The sequence below is a fragment of the Arachis stenosperma genome, chromosome 3 (assembly GCF_014773155.1).
Source record: "Arachis stenosperma cultivar V10309 chromosome 3, arast.V10309.gnm1.PFL2, whole genome shotgun sequence".
In the NCBI taxonomy this organism is placed as follows: Eukaryota; Viridiplantae; Streptophyta; class Magnoliopsida; order Fabales; family Fabaceae; genus Arachis; species Arachis stenosperma.
Window position 1 is genome coordinate 101,921,421 of NC_080379.1, and position 23,224 is coordinate 101,944,644.

At 35.5% G+C, this 23,224-nt stretch overlaps 3 protein-coding genes and 2 pseudogenes across 3 annotated transcripts; 2 read left to right on the forward strand and 3 right to left on the reverse strand.

Moving 5' to 3' along the window:
* Positions 1–15,859: 15,859 nt before the first annotated feature.
* LOC130966493 (ATP synthase subunit a, chloroplastic-like) lies at positions 15,860–16,609 on the reverse strand. Its single transcript, XM_057891304.1, has one exon. It carries the CDS (start codon positions 16,607–16,609, stop codon positions 16,115–16,117), a length of 495 nt encoding a protein of 164 aa, XP_057747287.1. The 3' UTR covers positions 15,860–16,114.
* Positions 16,610–17,066: 457 nt separating this feature from the next.
* On the forward strand, positions 17,067–18,374 carry LOC130968066 (cytochrome b6-like; annotated as a pseudogene).
* Positions 18,375–18,609: 235 nt separating this feature from the next.
* Positions 18,610–19,587, forward strand: LOC130968069 (cytochrome b6-f complex subunit 4-like). The gene has a single exon (XM_057893153.1). The coding sequence runs from the start codon at positions 19,029–19,031 to the stop codon at positions 19,551–19,553; it is 525 nt and encodes a 174-aa protein (XP_057749136.1). The 5' UTR covers positions 18,610–19,028; the 3' UTR covers positions 19,554–19,587.
* A 440-nt stretch (positions 19,588–20,027) lies between these two features.
* Positions 20,028–20,793, reverse strand: LOC130968068 (DNA-directed RNA polymerase subunit alpha-like; annotated as a pseudogene).
* A 93-nt stretch (positions 20,794–20,886) lies between these two features.
* On the reverse strand, positions 20,887–21,412 carry LOC130968070 (30S ribosomal protein S11, chloroplastic). Its single transcript, XM_057893154.1, has one exon. The coding sequence runs from the start codon at positions 21,301–21,303 to the stop codon at positions 20,887–20,889; it is 417 nt and encodes a 138-aa protein (XP_057749137.1). The 5' UTR covers positions 21,304–21,412.
* Between the last annotated feature and the right edge of the window lie 1,812 nt (positions 21,413–23,224).

Sequence of the window (23,224 nt, forward strand, 5' to 3'; positions counted from 1 at the left end):
TCATGAGCACTCCATCATTCTCCATGAAATAAGAGAAGATCAAAGAGCAATGAGGGAGGAGAAACAAAGGCAAGGCAGGGACATAGTAGAGCTTAAGGACATTGTTGGTCCTTCAAGAAGAAGACGCCACTAAGGTGGATTCATTCCTTGTTCTTAATTCTTTCTGCTTTTCGGTTTTTATATTATATGTTTATCTATGTTTTGTGTCTCTACTTCATGATCATTAGTGTTTAGTAACTATGTCTTAAAGTTATGAATAATCCCATTAATCCTTCACCTTTCTTAAATGAAAAATGTTTTTAATTCAAAAGAACAAGAAGTACATGAATTTCGAATTTATCCGTGAATTTAGTTTAATTATATTGATGTGGTGACAATACTTTTTGTTTTCTGAATGAATGCTTGAACAGTGCATATTTTTGATCTTGTTGTTTATGAATGTTAAAACTGTTGGCTCTTGAAAGAATGATGAACAAAGAGAAATGTTATTGATGATCTGAAAAATCATGAAACTGATTCTTGAAGCAAGAAAAAGTAGCGAAAAAGAAGAAGCTTGCGGAAAAAAAATAGAAAGAAAAAGAAAAAGCAAGCTGAAAAAGCCAATAGCCCTTAAAACCAAAAGGCAAGGGTAAAAAGGATCCAAGGCTTTGAGCATCAATGGATAGGAGGGCCCAAGGAAATAAAATCCAGACCTAAGCGGCTAAATCAAGCTGTCCCTAACCATGTGCTTGTGGCATGCAAGTCCAAGTGAAAAGCTTGAGACTGAGTGGTTAAAGTCGTGATCCAAAGCAAAAAAGAGTGTGCTTAAGAGCTCTAGACACCTCTAACTGGGGACTCTAGCAAAGCTGAGTCACAATCTGAAAAGGTTCACCCAGTCATGTGTCTGTGGCATTTATGTATCCGGTGGTAATACTGGAAAATAAAGTGCTTAGGGCCATGGCCAAGACTCATAAGTAGCTGTGTTCAAGAATCAACATACTTAACTAGGAAAGTCCATAACACTATCCGAAATTCTAAGTTCCTAGAGAAGCCAATCATTCTGAACTTCAAAGGAAAAAGTGAGATGCCAAAACTGTTCAGAAGCAAAAAGCTACAAGTCCCGCTCATCTAATTAGAATTAATATTCATTGATATTTTGGAATCTATAGTATATTCTCTTCTTTTTATCCTAATTCATTTTCAGTTGACTGGGGACAAGCAACAATTTAAGTTTGGTGTTGTGATGAGCGGATAATTTATTCGCTTTTTGGCATTATTTTTAGGTAGTTTTTAGTAAGTTCAAGCTACTTTAAGGGATGTTTTCATTAGTTTTTATGTTAAATTCACATTTCTGGACTTTACTATGAGTTTGTGTGTTTTTCTATGATTTCAGGTAATTTCTGGCTAAAATTGAGGGACTTGAGCAAAACTCTGATAGGAGGCTGACAAAGGACTGCTGATGCTGTTGGAATCTGACCTCCCTGCACTCAAAATAGATATTCTGGAGCTAAAGAACTCCAAATGGTGGGCTCTCAATGGCGTTGGAAAGTAGACATCCAGAGCTTTCCAGCAATATATAATAGTCCATACTTTATTTGGGAATTGACGACGTAAACTGGCGCTCAACGCCAGTTCCATGTTGCTGTCTGGAGTAAAACGCCAGAAACACGTCACGACCCGGAGTTGAACGCCCAAAACACATTACAACTTGGCGTTCAACTCCAAAAGAAGCCTCAACTCGTGGATAGATCAAGCTCAGCCTAAACATACACCAAGTGGGCCCTGGAAGTGGATTTATGCATCAATTACTTACTCCTGTAAACCCTAGTAGCTAGTTTAGTATAAATAGAACTTTTTAATGGCCATGCCTGAACCTTTCACTTATGTATTTTCAATGGTGGAGTTTTAACACACCATAGATTAAGGGTGTGGAGTGGTGGACGAAATTGTTATTCATGTGTTATTCCATTTTGCAAAATTCATTGCTTTTCATTCCCTCGTAATGGCGCCAAAAACATGATGCCAATACCATGGTTCACAACTTCGTTCAACTTAACCAGCAAGTGTACTGGGTCATCCAAGTAATACCTTATGTGAGTAAGGGTCGATCCCACAGAGATTGTTGGTATGAAGCAAGCTATGGTCACCTTGTAAATCTCAGTTAGGCAGATTAAATTGGTTTATGGTTTCGAAAATTAATAATAAAAAAAGAAAATAAAAGGGATAGAAATACTTATGTAAATTAATAGTGGGAGTTTCAGATAGGTGTATGGAGATGCTGTGCTCCTCTTGAAACTCTACTTCACTACTCACTCTTCCTTCAATCCTTCTTACTCCTTTCCATGGCAAGCTGTATGTAGGGCATCACCATCATCAATGGCTACTTTCAATCCTCTCGGGAAAATGGTCCTATGCGCTGTCACTGCATGGCTAATCGTCTGGAGGCATCACCCTTGCTGATGGCTACATCCCATCCTCTCAGTGAAAACGTTCCAAATGCTCTGTCACAGCACGGCTAATCATCTGTCGGTTCCAGCCTTCAGGAGTTTGAAGCTCGTCACAGTCATTCAATTCCGGAATCCTACTCAGAATACCACATACAAGGTTAGACTTTCCGGATCCCCATGAATACCGCCATCTATCTAGCTTATACCACGAAGATTCTGTTGGGGAATCTAAGAGATATGCGCCCGGCCTAGAGTAGAACGGAAGTGGTTGTCAATCACGCGCGTTCATAGGTGAGAATGATGATGAGTGTCACGGATCATCACATTCATCAAGTTGAAGTGCAACGTATATCTTGGAATAAGAATAAAAGAGAATTGAATAAAAAGTAATAGTAATTGTATTGAAACTTGAGGTACAGCAGAGCTCCACACCCTTAATCTATGGTGTGCAGAAACTCCACCGTTGAAAATACATAAGTGAAAGGTTCAGGCATGGCCTGAATGGCCAGCCCCCAAAACGTGATCACAGGATTCAAAATACAATCCAGGATGAGATTATGATAGTAAAAAGTTCTATTTATAATAAACTAGCTCCTAGGGTTTACATGAGTAAGTAATTGATGCATAAATCCACTTCTGGGCCTACTTGGTGTATGTTTGGGCTGAGCTTGATCTATCCACGAGCTGAGGCTTTTATTGGAGTTGAACTCCAAGTTATGACGTGTTTTGGGCGTTCAACTCCGGATCATGACGTGTTTCTGGTGTTTAACTCCAGACAGCAGCATGTACTTGGCGTTCAACGCCAAGTTACGTCATCAATTTCCGAATAAAGTATGAACTATTAAATATTGCTGGAAAGCTCTGGATGTCTACTTTCCAACGCCGTTGAGAGCGCGCCATTTGGAGTTCTGTAGCTCCAGAAAATCCATTTTGAGTGCAGGGAGGTCAGATTCCAACAGCATCAGCAGTCCTTTTGTCAGCCTTTTTCAGAGTTTTGCTCAAGTCCCTCAATTTCAGCCAGAAATTACCTGAAATCACAGAAAAACACACAAACTCCTAGTAAAGTCCAGAAATGTGAATTTAACATAAAAACTAATGAAAACATCCCTAAAAGTAGCTTGAACTTACTAAAAACTACCTAAAAACAATGCCAAAAAGCGTATAAATTATCCGCTCATCACAACACCAACCTTAAATTGTTGCTTGTCCCCAAGCAACTGAAAATCAAATAGGATAAAAAGAAGAGAATATACTATAAATTTCAGAATATCAATGAATATTAATTATAATTAGATGAGCGGGACTTGTAGCTTTTTGCTTCTGAACAGTTTTGGCATCTCACTTTTTCCTTTGAAGTTTCGAATGATTGGCTTCTCTAGGAACTTAGAATTTCGGATAGTGTTATTGAATTTCATAGTTAAGCATGTTGATTCTTGAACACAGCTACTTATGAGTCTTGGCCGTGGCCCTAAGCATTTTGTTTTCCAGTATTACCACCGGATACATAAATGCCACAGACACATAACTGGGTGAACCTTTTCAGATTGTGACTTAGCTTTGCTAGAGTCCCCAGTTAGTGGTGTCCAGAGCTCTTAAGCACACACTTTTTGCTTTGGATCACGACTTTAACCACTTAGTCTCAAGCTTTTCACTTAGACCTTCATGACACAAGCATATGGTTAGGGACAGCTTGATTTAGCCGCTTAGGCCTGGATTTTATTTCCTTGGGCCCTTCTATCCATTGATGCTCAAAGCCTTGGATCCTTTTTACCCTTGCCTTTTGGTTTTAAGGGCTATTGGCTTTTTCAGCTTGCTTTTTTTTTTCTTTCTATTTTTTTTCGCCACTTTTTTTTTTTACTCTTTTTTTTCGCAAGCTTTTGCTATTCATTGCTTTTTCTTGCTTCAAGAATCAATTTCATGATTTTTCAGATCATCAATAACATTTCTCTTTGTTCATCATTCTTTCAAGAGCCAATAATTTTAACATTCATAAACAACAAGATCAAAAGACATATGCACTGTTCAAGCATTCATTCAGAAAACAAAAAGTATTGTCACCACATCAATATAATTAAACTAAATTCAAGGATAATTTCGAAATTCATGTACTTCTTGTTCTTTTGAATTAAAACATTTTTCATTTAAGAGAGGTGAAAGATTAATGGATTTTATTCATTGCTTCAAGGCATGGTTACATACTAGTGATCATGAAGTAAAGACACAAAACATAGATAAACACAACATTGAAAACAGAAAACAGAATGAAATAAAGAACAAGGAATGAATCCACCTTTAGTGGCGTCTTCTTCTTGAAGGACCAATGATGTTCTTAAGCTCTTCTATGTCCCTTCCTTGCCTTTGTTGCTCCTCCTTCATTGCTCTTTGATCTTCTCTTATTTCATGGAGAATGATGGAGTGCTCATGATGTTCCACCCTTAATTGTTCCACATTGTGGCTCAAATCTTCTAAGGAAGTGTTGAGTTGTTCCCAATAGTTGTTGGGAGGAAAGTGCATCCCTTGAGGCATCTCAGGGATTTCTTGATGATGAGCTTCCTCATGCATCTCTTGAGAACCGTGGAAGGTCTCTCTTGCTTGCTCCATCCTCTTCTTGGTGATGGGCTTATCCTCTTCAATGGAGATGTCTCCTTCTATGATAACTCCAGTTGAGTAACATAGATGGCAAATAAGGTGAGGAAAAGCTAGCCGTGCCATGGGTGAGGGCTTGTCGGCTATTTTGTAGATTTCATTGGAGATGACCTCATGAACTTCTACTTCCTCTCCAATCATGATGCCATGAATCATGATGGCCCGATCCACAGTAACTTCAGATCGGTTGCTAGTGGGAATGATGGAGCGTTGAATGAACTCCAACCATCCTCTAGCTACAGGCTTGAGGTCCAGTCTTCTTAGTTGGACTGGCTTGCCTTTGGAGTCTCTCTTTCATTGAGCTCCTTCCACACATATGTCCATTAGGACTTGGTCCAACCTTTGATTAAAGTTGACCCTTCTAGTGTAGGGGCGTTCATCTCCTTGCATCATGGGCAAGTGAAACGCCAACCTCACATTTTCCGGACTAAAATCTAAGTATTTCCCCCGAACCATTGTGAGATAATTCTTTGGACTCGGGTTCATACTTTGATCATGGTTCCTAGTGATCCATGCATTGGCATAGAACTCTTGAACCATTAAGATTCCGACTTGTTGCATGAGGTTGGTTAAGACTTCCCAACCTCTTCTTCGGATTTCATGTCGGATCTCCGGATACTCATTTTTCTTGAGCTTGAAAGGGACCTCAGGGATCACCTTCTTCTTTGCCACAACATCATAGAAGTGGTCTTGATGGCTCTTGGAGATGAATCTTTCCATCTTCCATGACTCGGAGGTGGAAGCTTTTGTCTTCCCTTTCCCTTTTTTAGAGGATACTCCGGCCTTAGGTGCCATTGATGGTAATGGAAAAACAAAAAAGCTTATGCTTTTACCACACCAAACTTAAAATATTGCTCGCCCTCGAGCAATAGAAGAAAGAAGAGAAGAAGAAGAAGAAGAAAATTTGGTAGAGAGGGAGAGATGTAGGTTCGGCAAGGTGAAGAAGATGGGGTTGTGTTGTGTGAAAATGAAGTAGAATGGAAGGGTATATATAGGGAGAGGGGGGAATGTAGGTTCGGCCATTTAGGGTGGGAATGGGTGGGAAAATGGTTTTGAATTTTTGAAGGTAGGTGGGGTTTTTGGGGAAGAGTGGATGGATGTGAGTGGTGAAGGGGGTGATTGGGAAGAGGAATTGAGGTGATTGGTGAAGAGTGTTGGGAAGTGTGGCATGGGGAAGAGTAATCACAAAAACTAGGATTAGGAGGTAAGGTGGGAATATGGTAGGTGGGGATCCTGTGGGGTCCACAGATCCTGAGGTGATCCTGTGGGGTCCACAGGTCCTGAGGTGTCAAGGAATTCCATCCCTGCACCAAATAGGCATGCAAATTGCCTTTGCACACCATTCTGGCATTTAGACGCCGTGTGGTGCACATTCTGGGCGTTCAATGCCCATGTAAAGCATGTTTCTGGCGTTGAACGCCAGTTTCATGCTTGTTACTGGCGTTCAGCGCCAGCTTTTCTTCTCTACGCACATTCCTGGCGTTCAGCGCCAGGATGTTGCTTGTTTCTGGCGTTCAGCGCCAGAATGATGCTCTGTTCTGGCGTTGAACGCCGGCCAGATGCATCTTACTGGCGTTGAACGCCAGCCTGTGCGTCCTCTAGGGTGTAATTTTTTTCTTCTGCTGTTTTTGATTCTGTTTTTAATTTTTATGATTTTTTCATGACTCCTCATGATCATGTACCTAATAAAACATAAAATAACAATAAAATAAAATAAAAATTAGATAAATAAAATTGGGTTGCCTCCCAACAAGCGCTTCTTTAATGTCAATAGCTTGATAGTGGCTCTCATGGAGCCACAAGGTGATCAGGTCAATGTTGTGTAGTCCCAACACCAAACTTAGAGTTTGGATATGGGGTCTTAACACCAAACTTAGAGTTTGGTTGTGGCTTCCCAACACCAAACTTAGAGTTTGACTGTGGGGGCTCTTCTTGACTCTGAACTGAGAGAAGCTCTTCATGCTTACTCTCTTTTGTCACAGAGGGATGGCCATGTGCCTTAAACACAAGGTAGTCCCCATTCAATTGAAGGACTAATTCGCCTCTGTTGACATCTATCACAGCTCCTGCCGTGGCTAGGAAAGGTCTTCCAAGGATGATGCAATCATCCTCTTCTTTCCTAGTGTCTAAGATTATGAAATCAGCAGGGATGTAAAGGCCTTCAACCTTTACTAACACGTCCTCTACTATTCCATAAGCTTGTCTCAATGACTTGTCTGCCAATTGTAATGAGAACAAGGCAGGTTGTACCTCAATGATCCCCAGCTTCTCCATTACAGAGAGTGGCATAAGATTTATCCCTGACCCCAGATCACACAGAGCTTTTGCAAAGGTCATGGTGCCTATGGTACAAGGTATTAAGAACCTGCCAGGATCTTGTTTCTTTTGAGGTAGAATTTGCTGAGTCCAAGTATCCAGTTCACTAATGAGCAAGGGAGGTTCACTTTCCCAAGTCTCATTACCAAACAACTTGGCATTCAGCTTCATGATAGCTCCTAAATATTGAGCAACTTGCTCTCCAGTTACATCTTCATCCTCTTCAGAGGAAGAATAGTCTTCAGAGCTCATGAATGGCAGAAGGAGATTTAATGGAATCTCTATGGTCTTTATATGAGCCTCAGATTCCTTTGGATCCTTAATAGGAAACTCCTTCTTGCTTGAGGGACGTCCCAGGAGGTCTTCCTCACTAGGATTTTCGTCCTCCTCCTCCCTTGTGCATTCGGCCATGTTGATTATATCAATGGCCTTGCACTCTCCTTTTGGATTCTCTTCTGTATTGCTTGGGAGAATACTGGGAGGAGTTTCAATGACTTTCTTACTCAGCTGGCCCACTTGTGCTTCCAAATTTCTAATGGAAGATCTTGTTTCACTCATGAAACTGAAAGTGGCCTTTGACAGATCAGAGACTAGATTGGCTAAATTAGAGGTGTTTTGTTCAGAATTCTCTGTCTGTTGCTGAGAAGATGATGGATATGGCTTGCTATTGCTCAGCCTATTGCGTCCACCATTGTTAAAGCCTTGTTGAGGCTTTTGTTGATCCTTCCATGAGAAATTTGGATGATTTCTCCATGATGAGTTATAGGTGTTTCCATAAGGTTCACCCATGTAATTAACCTCTGCCATGGCAGGGTTCTCAGGATCATAAGCTTCTTCGGAAGCTACCTCTCTAGTACTGTTGGATGCATGTTGCCATCCATTCAGATTTTGAGAGATCATGTTGACCTGTTGAGTCAACACTTTGTTCTGAGCCAATATGGCATTCAGAGCATCAATTTCAAGAACTCCTTTCTTCTGAGGTATCCCAGTATTCACGGAATTCCTCTCAGAAGTGTACATGAATTGGTTGTTTGCAACCATGTCAATGAGTTCTTGAGCCTCTTCAGGCGTTTTTTTTAGGTGAATAGATCCACCTGCAGAATGGTCCAATGACATTTTCGAAAATTCAGAGAGACCATAATAGAATATATCTAATATGGTCCATTCTGAAAACATGTCAGATGGACATCTTTTGGTCAGCTGCTTGTATCTTTCCCAAGCTTCATAGAGGGATTCACCATCTTTTTGTTTGAAGGTTTGAACATCCACTCTCAGCTTGCTCAGCTTTTGAGGAGGAAAGAATTTATCCAAGAAGGCAGTGACCAGCTTATCTCGGAGTCCAGGCTGTCCTTGGGTTGTGAATCTAACCATATTCTAGCTCTGTCTCTTACAGCAAAAGGGAAAAGCATGAGTCTGTAGACTTCAGGATCAACTCCATTTGTCTTTACAGTCTCACAGATCTTGAAGAACTCAGTTAAAAACTGATAAGGATCTTCAGATGGAAGTCCATAAAACTTGCAGTTCTGTTGCATTAATGCAACTAGCTGAGGTTTCAGCTCAAAGTTGTTGGCTCCAATGGCAGGAATGGAGATGCTTCTTCCATCAAACTTAGATGTTGGCTTTGTGAAGTCACCAAGCATTCTCCTTGCATTATTATTATTTTTGGCTGCCATCTCCTTCTCTTGTTTTAATGTTTCTGAAAGGTTACCCTTAGAATAATGTAATTTAGTTTCTCTTAATTTCCTCTTCAGAGTCCTTTCAGGTTCAGGATCAATTTCAACAAGAGTGCCTTTTTCCCTGTTCCTGCTCATATGAAAGAGAAGAAAACAAGAAAAGAAGAGGAATCCTCTATGTCACAGTATAGAGATTCCTTTATGTTAGTAGAAGAAGAAAGGGGAGAAGAATGTAGAAGAGGGGATTCGGATAATTAGATGGAGAGAGGTGAAGAGAAGTGTTAGTAATTAAATAATTAAATAGAAGAAGAAAAGAGAAGGGAGATTTCGAAAATAATTTTGAAAAAGGGGTTAGTAATTTTTGAAAATTAGAGAGGGAAAAGTAGTTAGCTGGTTTTGAGAAAGATAAGAAATAAACAAAAAGTTAGTTAGTTGATTGGAAAAGATTTGAACTCAAAATTTTAAAAAGATAAGAAGATAAGAAGTTAGATAAGATATTTTGAAATCAAATTTTGAAAAAGATAAAATTTTGGAAAAGATAAGATAAAAAGATAAGGTTTTTAAGAAAAAGATATTTTGAAAAAGATTTAATTTTTAAAATGACTTAACTAACAAGAAACTACAAGATAAGATTCTAGAATTTAAAGATTGAACCTTTCTTATCAAGAAAGTAACAAACTTCAAATTTTTGAACCAATCACATTAATTGTTAGCTAATTTTCGAAAATTTGATATAAAGATAAGAAAAAGATTTTGAAAATATTTAGAAAAAGATTTTTGAGATTTTCGAAAAATAGAAAAAAAATGAAAAAGATATGATTTTTGAAAAAGATTTTAAAAAGATAAGATTTTTAAAATTGAAAATTTGACTTGACTTGTAAGAAACAACTAATTTTGAAAATTTTTGACCAAGTCAACCCAAAATTTCGAAAATTTGGAGTGAAATAAGGAAAAGATATTTTTTTGATTTTTGAATTTTTAATTATGAGAGAGAAAAACAACAAAAATACTCAATGCATGAAATTTTAAGATCAAAACAATGAATACATGCAAAAATGCTATGAATGTCAAGATGAACACCAAGAACACTTTGAAGATCATGATGAACATCAAGAACATAATTTTGAAAAATTTTTAATGCAAAGAAATCATGCAAGACACCAAACTTAGAAATCTTTAATGCATGGACTCTAACAAACAAAAAATGCATATGAAAAACAACAAACAACACAAAACAAGAAAACATCAAGATCAAACAAGAGGACTTATCAAGAACAACTTGAAGATCATGAAGAACACTATGAATGCATGGAATTTTCGAAAAATGCAAGAAAAATTTTTAAAGCATGCAATTGACACCAAACTTAAAAATTGACTCAAGACTCAAACAAGAAACACAAACTATTTTTTATTTTTATGATTTTCTAATTTTTTTTGGATTTTTATTAAATTTTTTTTCGAAAATAAGGTTAGGAAAAACGAAAAATAAAAGAAAAATTTTGAAAAAGATTTTTGAAAAGAAAATTACCTAATCTGAGCAACAAGATGAACCGTCAGTTGTCCATACTCGAACAATCCCCGGCAACGGCGCCAAAAACTTGGTGGACGAAATTGTTATTCATGTGTTATTCCATTTTGCAAAATTCATTGCTTTTCATTCCCTGGTAATGGCGCCAAAAACATGATGCCAATACCATGGTTCACAACTTCGTTCAACTTAACCAGTAAGTGTACTGGGTCATCCAAGTAATACCTTATGTGAGTAAGGGTCGATCCTACAGAGATTGTTGGTATGAAGCAAGCTATGGTCACCTTGTAAATCTCAGTTAGGCAGATTAAATTTGTTTATGGTTTCGAAAATTAAGAATAAAAAAAGAAAAGAAAAGGGATAGAAATACTTATGTAAATTAATGGTGGGAGTTTCAGATAGGTGTATGGAGATGCTGTGCTCCTCTTGAAACTCTACTTCACTACTCACTCTTCCTTCAATCCTTCTTACTCCTTTCCATGGCAAGCTGTATGTAGGGCATCACCATCATCAATGGCTACTTTCAATCCTCTCGGGAAAATGGTCTTATGCGCTGTCACTGCACGGCTAATCGTCTGGAGGCATCACCCTTGCTGATGGCTACATCCCATCCTCTCAGTGAAAACGTTCCAAATGCTCTGTCACAGCACGGCTAATCATCTGTCGGTTCTCAATCAGGTTGGAATAGAATCCATTGATTCTTTTGCGTTTGTCATCACGCCCAGCCTTCAGGAGTTTGAAGCTCGTCACAGTCATTCAATTCCGGAATCCTACTCAGAATACCACAGACAAGGTTAGACTTTTCGGATCCCCATGAATGCCGCCATCTATCTAGCTTATACCACAAAGATTCTGTTGGGGAATCTAAGAGATATGCGCCCGGCCTAGAGTAGAACGGAAGTGGTTGTCAATCATGCGCGTTCATAGGTGAGAATGATGATAAGTGTCACAGATCATCACATTCATCAAGTTGAAGTGCAACGTATATCTTGGAATAAGAATAAAAGAGAATTGAATAAAAAATAATAGTAATTGTATTGAAACTTGAGGTACAGCAGAGCTCCACACCCTTAATCTCTGGTGTGCAGAAACTCCACCGTTGAAAATACATAAGTGAAAGGTTCAGGCATGGCCTGAATGGCCAGCCCCCAAAACGTGATCATAGGATTCAAAATACAATCCAGGATGAGATTATGATAGTAAAAAGTTATATTTATAATAAACTAGCTCCTAGGGTTTACATGAGTAAGTAATTGATGCATAAATCCACTTCTGGGGCCCACTTGGTGTATGTTTGGGCTGAGATTGATCTATCCACGAGCTGAGGCTGCCCGTTTTTTGTTCTGTTCTCAAGGACCTGAACTTATGAAGTCTCGTTTCTGTAGTATACCAATTGGTTAACATACCGCCGAGCCATTTCTTATTAACATAATGACACCGAGCTCTTGTTGCAGCCCGTGCTATTAAATCCGCAGCTTTATTTTTTGTGCCAACAATTAAAAATTGTTTCCCCTTACTTGCTGCATCAAAAACCAAATCACAAGCTTCTGATAAAAAGCGAGCAGTTCTTGTAAGATTTAGAATATGAATACCCTTACGTTTTGTGGATATATAAGGTGCCATTCTGGGATTCCATTTTCTAGTACCATGGCCAAAATGAACTCCCGCTTCCATCATCTCTTCCAACGTTATGTTCCAGTATCTTTTTGTCATTGATCCCCACAAAAAAAGAGACAGGGTATCCTGAAATAAGAAAAGTTTTGTTCCGATGGAACCTTCTCTTTTATCGAAGATTGGCTCTTGATACATGGTCAGGCCATTCAATTTTTTTTACTTTTTTCTTTATTCTCTTTCAAAAATGTAATCAAACGCCTTTATTTAAATTTAAGAATTATAAATTCGAAAAAATAGGCTTTTAGCAATTATCAAATCTTCGGAAATGATTGCTGCAACGTATCACATAAATTCTTGAAATTAAAAAACAAATTCTCTATGGTGGAACAGGATATCTTTTATTTTTTCCTCGAGTAAATTCTTTTTTTTCGGAGCAATCTTAATAAGTTGTCTTTGCTTTGAAGGCTGTGTTACCCTTTTGAATCCGGTACCAACGGGTATCATTCCCCCCAAAACAACGTTCTCTTTCAGACCTTTCAACCAATCGATACGACCTCGGAGAGCAGCTTTTGCTAAAACTCTAGTAGTTTCTTGAAAACTCGCTTCGGATATGAAACTTTGGGTATTCAAAGATGTTTTTGTTATTCCCAATAATAGAGCTCGGTAACAAATTACTTCTTCTAAGGCACGTCCCGCTCGTTCAGCTCGAAACAATCCAATTAGCTCGCTGGGTGAAAAAACATTAGACATTCCATCTTCTGAAACCAATACTTTTGATGTTATTTGGCGTACGATAATCTCAATATGTCTATTATGTATATGCACTCCTTGGGATCGATAAACCCTTTGGATTTTATTAACCAAAGAAATTCGACTTTGGACAATAGTTAGCTCAGTACAAATAAAGAATCCCCAAGGAATGCCGAGAATTTTGGTTATATGTTCGTTCCAAGCGTCAACCCTCTTCCCTAGGTTAATCGATATTGAATCAATCGAACGAACTTCTAATACCTGTTCCACTTTTGGAATGAGCCTATCCTCTCTTATTTTTATTTGTATTCAAATATTTATTTGAAAGATATTGAAATTGATAACTAACACAAGACCGGAATTTTTGGAGGACTCTTCCGATCAAACAAATATTTGTCAGCAAAGTTGTTTTTTTCTTCAAATCCCAAGAATTCTTATTATTTTATACGTAGGTCATCGATTTCGCATTGTATAAATTGTATAAAAAAAAGAGGGGGGGTGAGAAAAAGATTCACTTTTTGCCCATTTTTTCGAATTTTTCGCCGTAAAGGTAATTCAAGCTATTTTATCGACATGAGTGTTTTAAATCGAAAAAGATTCCAACTATCTTTTTTTTTCAAACCATTTTTTTATATTAACATGGTGGTAGAAAGAATACTATACTGCGTCTAGATTTAAAACTGCCTATGCCTAGCTTTGCTTTAACCATGGTAATGGTCCAAAATTGTTAGTTCATAGAGAATCAAAGTGGATTTAACAATGAATCACGAAATGCTATGGTTCTTAAAATTTTTTTCTTAATTTATTAAAACTAGAATTTTTTTCAGAAGTAATTCGTGGGATCATGCACTTTTTCCTATTTATATATATAAAGAAAAAAGTGCAGTTGGTTCGATCCAACCTATTCTTGAAATAAACAACTCGCACACACTCCCTTTCCAAAAAAAACCAATACACCGAGCACTACACTTAGATTTATTGGATTTGTTGCTAAAATATCGGTATTAAACCCGAAACTTCCGGCGGATGGCCAGTAACTCAAACAAAGGAAAGAATCGGTTACATTTTTCATATGATCTCATCTCCTCTTCTATTATGGATAGACTAATTTTCTTTCTATGATTCCGAATTTGTTTTATTTAGAATTTTTTTAATAATATTTATATATTAGTGTTAGTGGTCGATCAATTGGATTACAAAATTTCCCATAAAAATCATATTTTTTAGCTAGTTTTTTTTTTCAATTGCAAAATCTCTAGTTGTTTTCTTTTAATAAATAAACACTTTCTAAAAGGATTTCCTAATAATATAATAATAAAAAGGGTGGCATTGTGCTAAAAAGGGAAGGAATAAGGCAAGCAGTATGTTAATTTCTCAACTTTACCTTAAAAGAGTCCTTCCCCTGCGCTGCGTTCTTGGACAAAAGAAAAAAGAATTTTTGAGGTGAAATCAAAATAATATAATTCTAAAAAGCAAGAGCAGCAAATCAAGTACACGTAAAAAGAGATATGTATTTGTATTTTTCTATTTTTTTAGAGTTAAACAAAGGGATTCGCAAATAAAAGTGCTAATGCTACAACCAGCCCATAAATTGTTAACGCTTCCATAAACGCTAGACTAAGCAATAAAGTACCCCGTATTTTTCCCTCTGCCTCTGGTTGTCGCGCAATCCCTTCTACTGCTTGCCCTGCAGCAGTGCCTTGGCCAACCCCAGGTCCAATAGAAGCAAGCCCTACAGCCAACCCAGCAGCAACAACGGAAGCAGCAGCAATCAGTGGATTCATGATAAGTTCCTCTCATCCAAAAAAGGGGAAATGGTTAATGATACAAGCAACCAATTTTGACTTGAATTTTTCAATTAATAAAAAAGATTTATTCAGTCGAAATAATTGAGGAAAAAAATGAAGAAAAAAATAAAGAAAGAATATTTATTGAACTGTTGGAACTACTTCGATATTTCTCTATTTTTCTATTCCCATAGTTTTTGTAAATCCATACAACTTTTGTTCTTATCTTCCCTTAAAATAAAATTGTTGAACCATTCTTTTCTTTTAGAGTTTTCTTGATTCAATTTCGTTAGTCATTCATCAAGATTCAATTCATAATTACAGATGAATATAGAAGGGCTTCGTTTTTTTGAATCCCTATCGAAATTGACAGTAGCAGGACAAATTTGGATAACTATATTTATAGTTGGTTTCTAGATAATTCGTTAACATCCAATATCTAGTATCACATATACATGTATTTCTTCTATACCGTAAACCAGTTGTTCGTGTATTCAATTGGATTCGAGAAGCATTCTTTGAAACCTTTCAAAAGACTTAAAAAAAAAAAGAAAGAGTTGCCCTTTAGCTATTATATTATAATTTTATTATAGACACCCCGGCTTGACTCCTCTTTCAAATCTTAGTCTTAGGTTTTTGCTAGCCCTTTTCTTCTTTTTGATTATATCCTCGTTTATATCCATATGGTATAATCAATCTAAAAAAATTCGTTCGACCGAAGAACTGAATCTTTGCAACGAAATATTGAAATTTGAGTGATCTAAATGGAATTTTTATTTATTGTTGAATTGAATATGAATGAAATACAAATACGTTCTAGTTTTATGTAATATCCATTTTAATCACATGTCGTAAACGGAAATATCCTACAAAGTTCAAAGTTAAAGTTCTTAATATTTACATTTACAACATTAATAGACTCTAATCAAATAATATTCAAATTAGATCTATATTATAATGTAAAAAAAAATATTTATGTTATAGATTGAATGAACAAAATAAAATACAACAAAAACAATACCAAAAAGTTATTGAAAAAAATTGAAAACAAAGATTCTTTTTAGTTTAGTAAAAAAAAATAGGAAAAACATCTTTTATTTTAAATAATGAATCTTTTTCCTATTTTTTTTTACAGCTCTCAAGTAATCTTTTCTATTTTTTTACCAAATCATATATTTATTTATACTTTGATTGCATTTAATTTAACCCCGTATTTATGAATATTCAATTAATAGAATCAGAATTCAAAACTTATTTGTTTATCTTTTATGTATTTTTGTTACCTAAGTATATTATCTTTAGCCGCACATATATTGTGGCGAGTCAAACTAAACTAGAAACTAAAAAAAAAGACTATTTCCTAAATTTGTTAAGTTAATGATGGCCTTCCATGGATTCACCTATATAAGCCGCAGCTAAAGTAGCAAAAATAAGGGCTTGAATACCGCTTGTAAATAATCCAAGGAACATGACAGGTATAGGAACTACTAAGGGTACTAAAGAAACAAGAACAACAACTACTAATTCATCAGCTAATATATTTCCGAAAAGTCGAAAGCTAAGCGACAGGGGTTTTGTGAAATCTTCTAAGATGTTAATTGGTAGAAGGATTGGAGTTGGTTGGATGTATTTACCAAAATAAGCTAATCCCTTTTTCGAAAGACCCGCATAGAAATATGCTACTGATGTAAGTAAAGCTAATGCAACAGTAGTATTTATATCATTTGTGGGTGCAGCTAACTCCCCATGAGGTAACTGTATTATTTTCCAAGGCAAAAGAGCCCCCGACCAATTTGAAACAAAAATAAATAAGAACATAGTTCCAACAAAGGGTACCCATTTTGGTTTTTTATTTCTAGGCCAGTTCATTTTGAATTTGGTAGTTTGACCGTAGAATTTCGTTCTTTCTTTATTTCCGGAATATGAGTGTGTGACTTGTTCTAATTGATCTTATTGCAAATACAGAACAAAAATAAAGGATCTGTCATCTTGATAGAGATGGTTTTACCCCGTCAGATATTATTTTCTAGTATCTGGAGCGCGGAATATATAAAATAGATTTTAAAAAGTATTAGAACTATGATTCATACTTAATATTTCGACCTCGCAACCGGACTTTAATAAATTTTTATTAGAAGATACGTAAGTTAGAATAAATAAAAAAATTTTGATTCTTTCAAATAAAATTGCCACTGTTTGTCTTTTTTTTATCAAAGCAAAAAAATGTCTTTTGATTTCTTTTTTCATTCTATCCTATCTATTTCTTGAATAAGTGATAATCCAGCAGTTCTTACTCAGGGAATTTTTGGACATTAAAAGTTTTTTTGAATCATTGTGGTTCTGGTATGAATCTGAGGTTTTGTTTAATTGTTCATAGGGTCTTAACAAGAGAATTCTTATCAATACTAATAATAAAGAAGACGGCACTAAAAAAGTTGCATTCTACAAAAAAATCAAAGAAAAAATGAAGTAAATAGAATATTCAAGAGGCCTGTAAAGATCAAGATAAAGACGAGTGCGCCGACTTGAGATTTTGGCATTATAACCCTGCACAGATCAATTTAAGGATTTATATATTTTTCTTATCTTCAAATAAGATTTGGAATAATAGGATTAAATTAAGAAGTTTAAAACTTTTTATTATTTAAATTTAACATATCCGTTTCCGTTACAACCAGTATTGGGTTTTTCTGTTTGAGCCGTACGAGATGAAATTCTCATATACGGTTCTCAGAGGGGGAGTTCCTTTGGTTTACCTATCTCAATAAAGTCTATGATTGGTTCGAAGAACGTCTTGAGATTCAGGCGATTGCCGATGATATAACTAGTAAATATGTCCCTCCTCATGTCAACATATTCTATTGTTTAGGAGGAATTACACTTACTTGCTTTTTAGTCCAAGTAGCAACGGGGTTTGCTATGACCTTTTATTATCGTCCGACCGTTACTGAGGCTTTTGCTTCGGTTCAATATATAATGACTGAGGCTAACTTTGGTTGGTTAATCCGATCTGTTCATCGATGGTCGGCAAGTATGATGGTTTTAATGATGATCCTGCACGTATTTCGTGTGTATCTTACCGGCGGTTTTAAAAAACCTCGTGAATTGACGTGGGTTACGGGCGTTGTTTTGGCTGTATTGACCGCATCTTTTGGTGTAACTGGTTATTCCTTATCTTGGGACCAAATTGGTTATTGGGCAGTCAAAATTGTAACAGGAGTACCCGAAGCTATTCCCGGAATAGGATCGTCTGTCGTGGAATTATTAAGGGGAAGTGCTAGTGTAGGACAATCTACCTTGACTCGTTTTTATAGTTTACATACTTTTGTATTACCTCTTCTTACTGCTGTATTTATGTTAATGCACTTTCCAATGATACGTAAGCAAGGCATCTCCGGTCCTTTATAGAGAATATGGATCCTAGATATTTCTAATCAATCATTTTTTATTTTGGGGAGGAACAAAAGTATTTCATTGCTACAAATATGGATTATTAAAAAAAATAAGACATGTATTTGGATATTTCCCTGCAACTTAAGACTTAACAAAATTAGCGTCTTATTTTTTTATTTGACATACACGAATAGTTGATAGTTGAGGGGGATTCTCCGAAGAAAAAACGGATTATGGGAGTGTGTGACTTGAACTATTGATTGGATCGCGCAGATGGATGACTTTTTCATATCTGCCACATTTTAATTTGCAATAAAATGTGTCTCTTTGTTCCAACCACCGCGCAAGCCCCCCTACAGAGGATAGGCCGGTTCACTTGAAGAGATTCTTTTCTATGATCAGACTTGATCATGTCCTGGATGACCGGGCTTCGTAAGATCCACTAAAACTAAAATAAGTGAAGTGGTCTAATACGGATTCCGTCTTATCGATTTCACTTAACTTAATAGTATTGAAATGCATTCATTTCCTATGCATTGACTCGATTTATGATACTATCGGAGTGAAACAAGTAGATCTAAAGAAGAACAGGGGTTAGATTCCATTAGTAACAAGTAAATCCTTTAATTTAATATGTAAATGTATGTTAAAAAGTCCCGATATCTTTTTTGAGGGGGGCAAAAATATCAAGGTCTGAGATGACCCAGAAAGCACTATAAATTTAAGAAAGCCTACTTGGGTATTGAGCATTTACAAATAAGAAATGAGTTTTTCACAATAGATAGTTGTGTAACTCCGTAAAACAGAATCGAGTCCATTTTCTTACATATAAACTTTTCTATAGGTATACTCGGTTCGTTTGATTGATGCTCGAGCTGGATGATGCAAAATTATCATGTCCGGTTCTTTCGGAGGATGGATCAATAAGAATTCACCTATCCCAATAACAAAAAAACCTGACTTGAATGATCCTGTATTAAGAGCGAAATTGGCTAAAGGAATGGGTCATAATTATTATGGAGAACCCGCATGGCCAAACGATCTTTTATATATTTTTCCCGTAGTTATTCTAGGTACTATTGCTTGTAACGTAGGTTTAGCATTTTTAGAACCATCAATGATTGGGAAATCCGCGGATCCATTTGCAACTCCTTTGGAAATATTGCCGGAATGGTATTTCTTTCCTGTATTTCAAATACTTCGTACAGTGCCCAATAAGTTATTGGGCGTTCTTTTAATGGTTTCGGTACCCGCGGGATTATTAACAGTACCCTTTTTGGAGAATGTTAATAAATTCCAAAACCCATTTCGTCGTCCAGTATCAACAACCATCTTTTTGATTGGTACTGCAGTAGCCCTTTGGTTGGGTGTTGGAGCAACATTACCTATTGAGAAATCCCTAACTTTAGGTCTCTTTTAAATTGATTCACTTGTGAATTAAAATCTCATATATATTGGGTTGGGTATCTAGGGAGAATTCACTTTGAAAGGACTAATCCCTAGATACATCTTTGAACCTACTCTCAGTATGTAGATTTTTTCTAAATTTTTCTAAAGATAAAGATTCAAATTCCATATTTTCATCTTTTTTTTCTTTCTTTTTTATAAAAAAGAAAGAAAAAAAAGATGAAAAAAACCTAATGGATTTCCAATTTATGCAAAATGCTTTTCTTTCAATTTCGAATTTCGAAAATGTCCAAGATATGTTTTACATCTTCTATCCGAAAATCTTCTATTTTCATAAGGTTTTCGTGACTGGTATTAAAAAGGTCCAATAATGTATGTATATTGGACCTTTTGAGACAATTATAGATCCTGGGAGGCAATTCTAATTGGTCAATAAAAAAAGATTTTAATTCTATCTCTTTTTTGTTTTTTCTTAGTTTAGCCAATGTATCATGAAAAGTGAAACCGGGTAAAGTAACTTTGTGTTGATTTTTTTCTAATTTCAAGTTTTCTGCTCCCGCATGTAAAAAAGGAATAAATAGGTCAATCAAATTACGGGAGGCTTCATAAAGCGCTTCTTTAGGAGTTAAACTCCCATTTGTCCATATTTCGAGAAAGAGTATTTCTTGTTTTTCATTCCCATTCACATAAGAATGAATACTATGATTTGCGTTTCGAACAGGCATGAATACTGCATCTATAGGATAACTTCCGTCTTGAAAGTTTTTTAGTCTTTTTATACAATATCCGCGATTCCTCTCGATTTGTAATCTAATACACAAATTAATGGGTTCTATTAGGTTAGCTATATGTTGCGTATTATCAACAATTTCCACAGAAGGTGGTAAAATGATGTCTTGAGCGGTTACATATCCGGGACCGTTGATACAAATAGATGCGTCTCGAGTCCCATACAGATTACTTCTCAATACTATTTCTTTCAAATTCATTAAAATTTCATGTACTGATTCTTGAATACCTACTATGGTCGAATATTCATGTGGTATTTTCTCAGATTTTGCACGTGTGATACATGTTCCCTCTATTTCTCCAAGCAAAACTCTTCGCATCGCAATGCCTATTGTATCAGCTTGGCCTTTCATAAGTGGAGACAGAATAAAGCGTCCATAATAAAGGCGCTTACTGTCTACTCTTGATTCAACACACTTCCACTGTAGTGTTCGAGTAGATACTCTAATTTTCTCTCGAACCATAGTAATCAATTCTTTTTTTCAAATCCTTGAATTGTTTATTTCTCTTGTCTTGAAATTTATTCTATGTTTTCTATTTTTATCTTTTGTTTTACATTACACACGTCGTTTTTTAGGGGACCTACACCCATTATGTGGCATAGGGGTTACATCCCGTATAAAATTTAAGAGTATGCCACTTCTACGAATAGCTCTTAATGCCGCATCTCTTCCGAGACCGGGACCCTTTATCATGACTTCTGCTCGTTGCATGCCTTGATTCGCTACTGTTCGAATAACATTTCCTGCTGCGGTTTGGGCGGCAAATGGTGTTCCCCTTCGCGTACCTTTGAATCCACAAGTACCTGCGGAGGACCACGAAATTACCCGACCCCGTACATCGGTAACAGTGACAATGGTATTGTTGAAACTAGCTTGAACATGAATAACGCCCTTTGGTATTTTACGAGCATGTTTACGTGAACCAATACGTCCATTTTTACGCGAACCAATTTTGGGTATAGGTTTTGCCATATCTTATTATCTTTTTATTATTTCATAATTATTATCTCATAACCTAAAAGGAAGTCTGAGATGTATGGATATATTCATTTCATGTCAAAAAAACAGATGTTTTACTATATTTCTTATTTTTAATTAGAAACTAGAATTAATATTCTCAAAATTGGCATTCTATTTGTGTTAATATACAACTAACAAAAATAGAATTTCTAATTTTAGATCCCCAAAATCTCTCTATCTAATATCTCTTTTTTATATTGTATTCTATTAGAATAGTTCTAATCTATATATATATAATCATTGATATATATTATATATATAAGAAAATTTCGAAATATTCGAAATAGAATTTCTATATTCATTCAATAATTTGAAATTTTCACATATTCAAAAATATTAATATATAATCAATATTACTATAAAATCATATCATATATAATAGAGAATATTATATAATTTCTAAGTTTTCATGTAAAAAAAAGTTTGAATTTCAATATCTATATCTTTTTTTATTTTTTTTTATTTGCGCACCCAGTCCTTTATAATTCAAAGCCCTCTCTTGTGGCTTTTGTGGAAATATTATCCTTATCCTTGTCTTTGTTTATGTCTTGGATTGGAACAAATTACTAGAATTCTACCTCGTCTACGGATCAATCTACATTTTTTACAAATTTTACGAACAGAGGCCCGTATTTTCATATTTATCATTCCTTCAACTTAATCTCGGATCCATTTTAATGGAAGAAAATAAGGTTTCCTTCAATTTTTAACTTCTATTCTAATCGTACCCCTCAAAACCAATAATATTGAAGTTAAAAAAAAGTCTAATTAAAGAATTTATACTTGCATTTTTTATTTCTCTGTGGTAGAAATATATATAAAGAGTATGTTGAACCTTTTCAGAAATATAGCCTAGACTGATATTTTCACTATTTCCCGTATATACATATGTTTAATGAATAATTGAATCACGAGGTTTTTTTATTTTAATATTTCATAGGATTGATTGATCAATTGGAAATTAGTATATCTTGTTTTGATTTTTATATAGAACTAGACATTTATTAGAAAATTTGCCCCCCTATATATAGTTAAATATATAACTAGATAATGTTGTTCTATTAGAGCATAAGATTCTAACAAATCCTTATTTTATTTATTTCTGGTGGTATTGGATTGGCTCAATTTCGAAATAAAAAAACAAAGATTTCGCGGGCGAATATTTACTCCTTATCCATTTTATTTTAGATGTAATCTAGGGTTATCCTGCGACTCTTCAAAAAAATGAATTGGTTCTTAGTTCGTTCCGCCATCCCTCCCGTCAAATGAATCTTAGGTATTCATGGTTTTCGTCGTTCCCATCGCTTCTCGATTGATGATTAGGTCTGGAATTCTACAATGGAGCCTCGCAAATACAATTCCAAATTATATATATATATATATATATATTTCTTTTTTCTTGAATCAACCTTCTCAGTTTTTATTGACTCGGTGCTCTTGATTTGTTTATTTTGGGAATATATATATCTATATATGGATTTAGTTAATGTTGATGCTTTATTACACTTCCCCTTTTTATGAGATAACCATAAGACCTTTACATATTCGAATTCTATATCATTGATATATCTTTTTTCTTTCTTTCACCCTTCATTTTTTTCTGTATATTCTTATTGCTTTACAACTTATAATCAGATTCGTTTTTATTTTTTTTTATCCAATATCTCAGTTGTTATAATTCTACTACCAAAATATGATATCTTGATTTTATTTCGATTTTTAGATTAATTCTTTAAATCCAGATAATGCGAAGCGATGAGTTGGTTAGTACTTAGTTATTAATGAATTCATCCTATAAGTCATTTATTTTATTGTCGAACTCTAACCACTCTAAAAAATCAACGAGTCACACACTAAGCATAGCAATTATATT